At 29.4% G+C, this 10,198-nt stretch overlaps 1 protein-coding gene across 1 annotated transcript; it reads left to right on the top strand.

Annotated features, from left to right (window-relative positions):
* Positions 1-437: 437 nt before the first annotated feature.
* On the top strand, positions 438-1,292 carry LOC107633605 (uncharacterized). The gene has a single exon (XM_021117606.2). The coding sequence runs from the start codon at positions 507-509 to the stop codon at positions 1,290-1,292; it is 786 nt and encodes a 261-aa protein (XP_020973265.1). The 5' UTR covers positions 438-506.
* The last annotated feature ends 8,906 nt before the right edge of the window (positions 1,293-10,198 follow it).

Here is a 10,198-nt window from a genome sequence, read left to right as displayed (position 1 = left end):
TATAGAATGTGCACCTATCCTTCCCTTCCCTTCCCTACATCACCTTTTTTCTTCTTTCCTTTGATATTTCTTAGAAGCGCATTCATTTCAATACCCCCCTTTGCTTTTAATTAATTCCATACACACCCTTTTCCTTTCTATTGAATTCATTCATCTCATCATCTCACTCTACAATACAATATGCTTTTTGCAGTCACTCCCCATTTCAGTAAAATCTCGTTCCAAATGCAATGCTTCTTCTTCCACTCTTAGGTCCCCTCCTCTAGCTACCCTCCCTATATCTACCATCTATACACCAAAGCAAGACTTTCTTCACAATCTAAGCTAAATTATATTCAACCATCAACGACCCACCCCTTCTCCATCTTTTAATCATCAACTGTATCTGCATAGCTTTTTTATATATGCTAATTAAGTGGCCGGTGTTTCATTTCCAGTCATCAAACAAAACCCAACTTCTTCTCATCATCACGATCTTCAAACTTGTTAATTTAATTTGCTGATAGATGATGGATACCACAAACCTGCAGCAGAATAATAATGCTACTGTCTTCACTGCTGCTACTTGGACAGAAGTTGATCATAATCACATCATTCACCAAATCCCTAACATCATGGCTTCTGGGGTTTTCCCAAACTACCATCACCTTCTTCAAATTCATCATCATCCATCAACAACCACTACTGCACTGCCCTCTTCTTCTTCATCGGGGTTCCTTGGTGACATACTTGGAGTAGTGCACCTAGAACACCAAGAGCAAGAACAAGATCATGATCACGATCATGAAGATGAAGAGGCAGAAGAGGAGCTTGGAGCCATGAAGGAGATGATGTACAAGATCGCAGCTATGCAGCCCGTGGACATCGATCCCGCCACCATTAGGAAGCCAAAGAGGCGAAACGTTCGCATCAGCGACGACCCTCAGAGCGTGGCGGCGCGCCACCGCAGGGAGAGGATCAGCGAGAAGATTCGGATCCTGCAGAGGCTTGTTCCCGGTGGAACAAAGATGGACACAGCTTCCATGCTGGATGAAGCAATTCGATATGTTAAGTTCTTGAAGAGACAAATCAGGTTGCTTCAATCCACTACTCCTCATCAACCGCCACAATGCAATTATGTTGGTCTTCCTAATAATTCTAACAGTGCCTTCTCTTTAGGCCCTTCTACTTCTGATTGGCCTTTTGCACCCACCACCACGCCCTCCGCCGTGCCTGCCTCATTCGGATTCAATGCCGGAGGAGGTCATCATGCCCCCTCCAGCTTTAATCATCATGAGGTAATTAATGAATGATTAGTATTTCATTAATTAGGGTTATTTCTAAAACATGTGCATCTATTAATTTATTGTCCGTAGGCCACAACTATTGTTCGTCTAGTATTAGTATATTTGTTTTGTTGACCACCATTTAAGTTTAGTTAAGAAAAGAATAAGTAGTCATTTTAATATTTGAAAGATTCAGTTTTTGATAAAATAGACTTTAAGGTTTATTTTTGATAAAATAACTCCTGAAAAATATATTTTATTTGACAAACTAACCTAATATTTATTTAATGATTAATTTATTTAGTTAACTGTTAAATTTTTTATAAAAATATTAATTTATTTTTATTTTCTCTTATAAATTTATAAATTTACTCACTCTTTCTCACCATTACCTACCACCATTCCTACATCCTTCACCCATATCATCGCACATCCTCTCTTTGTCCCTATTTCCGCTTTCACCACCACCATAACCAATCTCCAACTCTCAATTGCATCAATCAAAATGAGTAAAATATTAACTTAATAACCACTACTAAATCAACCAAAAACTCTCAAATATCAATGAACAAAGGAATAAAATATAATAAACCCCAACAACAAAGAGTAGTGTAAGGTGTTATATAAAATTAGATATCCACACTCGTAAGTCATGAAGAAATTAAGAACAGAAGATAAAAATGAACAACAAAAAAATTGAGAGAGAAATATCTCGTAAGAAAGAAAAACAAAGTTGTTTTATGGATGGAATGAAGAATGAGAAAAGACATGGATTTATGAGAATTTGGTTTCAATCAAGTTTGTTCTGCAAATTTTTTGAAATGAAAGTGAGAGATGATGAAATACGAAATGACAACAAAATACGGCATAACGATTGATAATTAGAGAAAGGCGATGATGAGTCACGAGGCGAGCCTACTAATGAAGTAGAGATCCTCTTGTAGGATCGACCATGGCGATAACAGATGAAGTGAAGATCCTTTTGAAGTAGTTGTGGTTAGCCGTAGGAAAGAGAACAGGTCATGGCAGCCACGATGGGAGAAACAAAGAAAATAGGATTGGCAGCGAAGCTTTTCTGCTTTGAAAAGATTGGTGTCAGTATTGGATTGTTTTATGAAAACTGCTGCAATTGTGATATGGTGGGATAGTAATAGACTATAAGTAAAAAGAGAGAATAGAGGATAGATTAATAATTTTATAATAAGTTAATAGTGACTAAATAAATTACATTTGGGTTATTTTATCAAATAGAATATATTTTTCAGGAGTTATTTTGTTAAAAATAAATATTGAAGTCAGTTTTATTAAAAATTGAATAATTTGGATGTCAAAATGGATATTTATTCTAAAAAAAGCATTTCGATGTAAAAGCATTTCGTATTAACATAGAATCAAGAGAAGAGTCATGTCCAAACAAATATAATGTACGCAATCTAATCTGATGATGATTATATCAACAGTTGTTTCTATAACTTAAACCCATGACCATTTGAGTTTAATTAACGGAAAAAAAATGAAAAAAAGAGAAGATTAATTGAAGAGGGACCGGAGGAATCGAAGTAGTGATATGTGTGTATTAGCTAGTGTGTGTATTATTATTATTATTACTATTAAGAGGTAAGGCATGTGTGAAGAGAAAGGTTTGTTAGGATAGTGTTGACTAAAGGGGGTGTAGAATAATCATGTATGTGTGTTTGGGTTACGTAGAGATGTAATTGTAATCATGTGTATGTAGTTTTTGTGTTGGCCGGAAAGTATGTTTGGCACAGACTGTTCCGGGAATTCAATAAATAAATGAAATTCATTTTCAAATGTGACGTGAATCTGTTGAATTATGAGCCCTCCCTCTATCATATATGCTGTCATCTTTCTCTCTTTCTCTCTCTCTCTTCCACTTTGTGTGCATAATTGCACATATACATGCTTATTGCCATGTTGCAGTTTACATATATGTATGTTATATAATCTATGGCATGAGTGAATTTTACTCAAACTAACAACACAATATATATGTAATAATAATGTATTTATATGAGTAAGGGTGGAGGTTTTCATGATGAGTCTTCGCTGTGTAGAGAATGAGAAAGCCCTGATTAAAATCTAAGGGTGGATGCAATGCAAGAGTGAAGGACAAAATTAAGCTAATAATTCTGATATATCATATATATGAATATCTCGTGTATGTATTATATATATCACTAGTAAGATTTTCTACTGTTGTTACAGTTACATTTTTCCTTTTGTAAAGAAAACTGATAGATTTTAGTGTCATTTAATGCAAAGAAATCCTAGCTAGAATGGAGATGGGCTTTTTCTTTCTTTCATTCTTTTTTTTTTTTTCTTTTTGTTTTTTTCCTGTGGTGTGCGTGAGATCTATGTTAATATCATCTTTAATTTTCTGACAAGTGCTCTAAGAGACTAAGAGTAGTGTTTCAGATGTATGTAATGTCTTTCATTAAATTATCCTAATTAGGTTTCCTAAATGATGAAAGCTTTTAATTTTACCTGTTTTTCAAAGCTTTCCCATTAACAAGTTTATTTATTTGAAAACATTTTTTAGAAAGTTAGAGAGAGAAAATTAATTTCTTACTTAATTAATAAATATAATTATAGGTCTACTTGTTACCATAACTATTTCATTTTACCAGTGTTTTATATTTAGGTTATATTATTGTTGTTAAAATTTATAGGTAGACAATGTGTTTTGTGAATAATGTGAATAATGAATTTTAAAATTGGCCTAATAAAGTAAAAATACATTACACTCCTAAATTATTCACCTAAATCTTAATATTAGGATAACCATTCGCACACTTAGTAAATTGAACATCTAATATATTCATTATTCACATTGTTTAACATTTTCATTATCTACCTATATTTTTTCATATAAAAATGTCTTAACCAGGACCTAAGACATATGCATTATATAATAATAATGTTCTATTTAAATGTTAGTTTTTGTTTCTTCTTTTGTCTTGTAAAACAGTAAAAGTTCAAGACCTTAACTATTTGAAAAAGTATAGGTAAATAATGAGAATACTAAACAATATAAACAATAAATATGTCAGATATTCAATTTATTAGGTGTGCGAATAGTTATCCTAATGTTAGAATTTACGAGATAATTTAGAAGTGGAGTGTTTTTTTTAATTTAGTAAGTCAATTGTAGAACCCATTATTCACATTATTCACAAAAGTCTTTGTTTATCTAACAAAACCCTAACCGTTTTCTTTTACATTGAATATGAAAGCTTGTTTGTTGTTGCTGTTGTTCTATTTATATATTCTAAGCTAAGTCTCTTTTTGGTTTCCCCTATACTTTCTCTTCCCCTAATTGGATCATTTTTTATTTCTATGCTATATTATACGTCTCTTTCCTAATGATTAAGAATAGTATTGTGTATACAGGAAATTGCATTGCATATGCATGCGCATGATCATTTCTGCAATTGTATGCATTTCCTCAAAAGTTGAGTTTTATATATATATATATATATATATATATATATTTCTACTACTTTTTCCTGCATCATCTTAGCTTGAGACCCTTCTCTTTTGGGTATAAAAATCTCTCCCAATATTATCTAATTAACATACTACTCTTGGCTAATAATAATTATAATGCAAACCCAGCTCATGAATAATCTAATGATCATTGAATAATTCTTCTGAATACCTGAACAAGTTCCACTTAATTAAGAGGAGGGAGCATATGCCGCTCCAACTAATTAATCCCATCTCTTTATACTTTAATTTTTGAGACTAGCTATGATTTAATATTTACATGGATTACAACATATATATTTGTCATTGAGAGCATATAAATGATTTGTAGAGTTTATTGTTAAAATTATTTACACCATCAAGACATTCACTACTGTGACAATCAAATTCCTTTCATTATTCAACATTATTATATTATACATGATTAAGATAGTTAAAAACTTTTTTAGACAGTTCCGAATTAATTACAATCACTAGACGCTACAGTGTGTTTGTGCCTATATCTATGTATATTGACTTAGGACTACTTATGAGGAAGCGTTGATCGATCTTGTAATACTATTGGGCAAATTTTTATATATTGTTAGATTTTTTAAATAAATAAATAATAAAAAGAGGAGTTGTTGGATGGAATAAAATGATAACATGCATACACCAATGAATTCGATCGTGACATTCATCCATTGATCTATCCTTTCGAAGTAGGGCGTATATAAAGCCCTGGAGAAATGATATCTATGAACATGATGAACTCTTTTTAGATTTTTAAGTTTGTTAGTTTTTATCCAACAATTATTTAATAGCATTAGCACAATTTGTGTTGTATACCAGTTCTGTGTGACGAAATGTAAGAGTATCAGTGGATCATACTCTAAAGAAGTTTAGGGTTAAATATATAAGGTGAATATAGTCAACCACAAAATTCTAACTTTACCGATATCAAGTGATGGTTAGATCAGTTGGGGAAAGAAATTAAAAGGTTAAGCTAAATTGATGCAGAAGGATGATCAACATATACAGAACTAGTGTAGTTGAACTAGAACTAACATCCTGCACTTGATTAATTAATTAGGCTGATTTTATTTGATAACTTGAACATTCTTTACTAATTGATTAGTTTTTGTTATAATAAACGTTATACTGAATTAGATGTTTGATATAGGTATAATAGCATTATTGTGAGCAATAGCCAAGTTACTATTTAAATCTCAGTTGAGTAGTCACATTTAAGTGTTGGACAAAATTAGTTTTGATAAATACATGGTGTCTTTTGGAATTGCATGCATTCGCATGTCTTCAGCCTGATCAGAGTTGTTTGGTGGTAAGCGCTTGAATGTTTGGAGAGAGAAGGATATTGATAGAGCGCTCCATCCAAGTGGTGAGCAACATGAACCCTAATTTGAATTAGAGAAAGGACCTAGTATACAAGTTATTTTTATAATCAAATTCAACGTAATCTTTTTTCTTCGTATGCCTCTTTTCCTTCTTTTCTTTAACTTCTTCAACTAAATATTTTGGTTATCAATCTTTAAATTATTGAACCAACTTATTTAAATTTAAGAAAAAGTATAGGGTACTAATATACTATATGCCAACTTATTGTCAATAATAATTAATTATTATATTTTAAACACATGTATAAGGAGACACATTTAGAAAATATATTTACAAAGATACTTCTATTAAACACAACTATAAAAAAAAACATTTTTATTAGACACATCCGCAAAGATATTTCCATTAAATACAGTTATAAACAAGAGTTGACAGAAATTAGTAAAAATACTGTTAGTAACGTAGCAGGATTGTAAATTTAATTACCAACCGGGGAGTGCTAGGTAAACAATGAAAATTTTGAATAACATGAATAACCACCAATCAAATAAAAATACACTACACCCTAATTTAATACTACTAATTAAATTTACTTTTTTTAATTCTATTAATTCACCTTATTTACACATTATCAAAAATTTTGTTGGTTATTTATACTTTTCCTTACCAAAATAACTTGTAGCATCACCATTTTAATAACATGCAAAAAAGGGCGAGAATTATGAGCACTCACAATGGTCTATTAATCAGCCTGCATCAGTATACTAATAAAGGTCCAATCGAGGTAAACTAAAAAGGTAAAAACAATAATTTTAAGTAGCTAAAATATTATAAATAATAAATAAAAATATATAATTAATAATATTTGTATTTATAAAAAAGTGTAAATTATTTTTTTAATTTAATTGATATAATTAATTTTTTTATAATTATTTTCTCTTATTTAATTACAGCATAAATCAATTTTAAATTTAATATAAATCAAATTCTAAAATATTCTCTTTTATTATTACATTTATAATTTTATAATTTTTCTTCTAATTTTTTTACATTCTTATATTTTTAATTTTAAAAAATTTCAAATCACCTCAACACATTTTATAAAAAAATAAAAACATCTTAAATTTAATTAGTCTCTATTTATTGAAAATAAAAAATATTTAAAATTATTAATTTGTGACCTGTAAAATAAAATAATAAATAATAAATTAGGATTCATATCAGTGATTATAGATATTATGCATTTAAAATTATAAATGTTATATGTATAAAATTATAGATATTAAAGTAAAAAAACTTTAACAACTTCTACTATATAACTCATATTTTATTTATAGACTATTATAAAATAAATAAAAAATAAAATATAAACAAAAATTAAAAAATAAAATTTTAAAAGTAATTATTAACTTATCGTATTAAAATTAATAAATAAGTATATATATATATAAATATTAAAAAAATTATTAAAATAATTAAAATCATAACTCATTAATGCACATATGAAATAATCTAAAATATACAATAAAACAGTTTAAAATTTGATAATATTAATTATAAAAATTTGTTAATCATGGACATTATATATATGAAATTATAAATATTATGAGTACGAAATTATAGATATTATTAATATAAAATTATAGATGTTATGCCTATTTAATTATAGATGTTATATGTATAAATTTATAAATGAATAAATTTGTTAATTAAATAAATTAATTTAAGTATTTAACATTTTTTTTAAATTTAATTATAATAAAATTTGAAATCATGTGTGATTAAAAAATTAAAATAAAGCATTCCACTTTATTTCTTGATTTCGATGCCCTTTAAATTGCTTCCTGTGTTAAGTATGTAAATCGATATAATAGTAGTTATAAAGATGTCACAGACCAAAATAGTCATGATTGGCACTCAAGAAAAATAGTGCCCTAATAAATTTAACAGATTTAATATAAGATAAATAGAAAAGTTATAAATATTTTAAATAAATTTACAGTTTTTAAAATGTATAATTATATATTTTTAACAAAAAATAAAATAAATAAATATAGATAAATTTTGTCTGTGACATATGAAGCATATAACATTTAGAAATACTACAAGAAATAAATATTTATTGTAAATTATTACTCTTGAGTAAAAAAGTTTACATATTTGTTCCTAAAAAATATTTAAAAAAAAAAATTGAATAAATTTTATAATTCAATGACTAAACAATATATCTATAGTATGATCCACATGAGACCATATAAACATTATCATAAAAATAATTTTATTTAAAAAATAATAATTTATAGGAATAAGTAAATCAATAAGGGAGTTCTCATATAGAAATCAAATCAAAAATTCATATTTGAGCGACTTTACCTCTAAGAATAGCCATTTTCTCTTGTGTATCCTAACAGAATAACAGATCTAACATGTGGATTACATGTTTGACTAGCAACATCCCTACTAGTTGGGGTCTGAGTTAGATGCATCTAAATTAACGTCATAATATAACCACCGTTAACTATAGTTTTCTAATACGAGCTCCCAAACCAATTCAAAACATATAGTTTCAAATACAACAAACTTTTTATCTTTCAAATATATAAGGTATCGAATCAAACCAAATTAGATAATACTTTCTCAACAGAAATCTTTTAGAATCATACTTTTTTAATCATAAAAAATGTTAAACATATTTCACAATTTTAAAATAAGTGAGTACTAATAGATACTTCAATGCTTCAAAAGTATATATTCAAATAAAATTAAATATTCTAAAATAATATAAAGCTTCATCAAACATATATATAATTTCATGTAAAATTTTTAAGGTATGAGCTTCATAAAAATAATTATTCAACTATAATAAATCAATTATTCTAATCAAATCAAAGTTCTTCAACAATAATTTTATAAATATAATTAAAAACTTAGAATAACATAAACCAAAAGGTTAACAGTTATAAATGTAAAGCCTACTCACAACTTGGTCTTGAAGGACCGAAAAAACCAAACCCAAAATGCCAAATTAAAAGATGAGGATGGTTGGAATAGAATGAATTAAAAGAACGTAGAATTTAGACCGAAGCAATGGTAATAACTCCAACTAATCCCGCAGCAACAACATTATTGTAATAATCACAGTTATGACAGTTAAAATAGAACGGAAACAAAGTAGCATAAATGGAATAGTAGCAGAGCAAAAGTGAAAACGAGGCAAGTTAAAGGAAATGACCTAGACCAGAACAGAGGCACTATTCGACGGCGTTTTTTCAGAAACCGCAACAGTGATGGCGACAGAAGCTTCGATAGGATACTTAAACCGGAAGCAGAGGCAACTACCAGCAACGGCACCAACAAGAAATGGCTCTAACGGCGGCGCGTAGCTCGATGGTGACCTCTTTTCCCAGCAACGGTAACAACAGTGACAGCACACACCACCGTTTTCTCTCTCTCTCTCTCTCTCTCTCTCTCTCTCTCTCTCTCTCTCTCTCTCTCTCTCCGGTGGCACAGTAGTTTGACGACGGCGAAAATGGCTTCAACGGCGGCGGTAGGGCTCCGACAGTAACGGCAACAGAACTTCCCTCCTCTGTTCATCACGCCTTTCTTCCGCGCGTTGTCTTTTCTCTCCTCAGGCTTCCCTCAGTGACAGCGACGATCCTCCACGCACAGCCACCACAACGACAGCGATAACAGCGTGGGCCTAACTGGCGTCGTCCTCCTTCCCTTTCTTTCTTTTTTTTTTTTCTTTTTTCTTCTTCCATTTTCAACCGTGTGTGTGAGTGTGTTAGAAGAGAGATATAGTATGAATAAAATTAAGGTCAAAATTAAAAAAAAAAATAGTGTAGGAATTTTGATAAATTAGAGAGGTAGATAATAATAAAAGAAATCAAATACAAAATATTTTAGTCACAAAAAAAAATACAAAATATTTCAAAAAAATTCAAAACGTTACAAAAGAGATCAATATATTAGTGGTTACAAAATCCATTTTACTAATTCTTCAAAAATAGATGCGTCAAACTCCTTGATTGATAATGCTCTCACGTCGTGATTCCTAATTTTTAAAAGTTGCGCCCTTTAAATTGCTTCTA

Source organism: Arachis ipaensis, chromosome B3 (genome assembly GCF_059453495.1).
Source record: "Arachis ipaensis isolate K30076 ecotype BB chromosome B3, ASM5945349v1, whole genome shotgun sequence".
NCBI classification, from domain to species: domain Eukaryota; kingdom Viridiplantae; phylum Streptophyta; class Magnoliopsida; order Fabales; family Fabaceae; genus Arachis; species Arachis ipaensis.
Note: the sequence above shows the minus strand (reverse complement) of the source record. Positions and strands in the feature narration are given on the sequence as shown.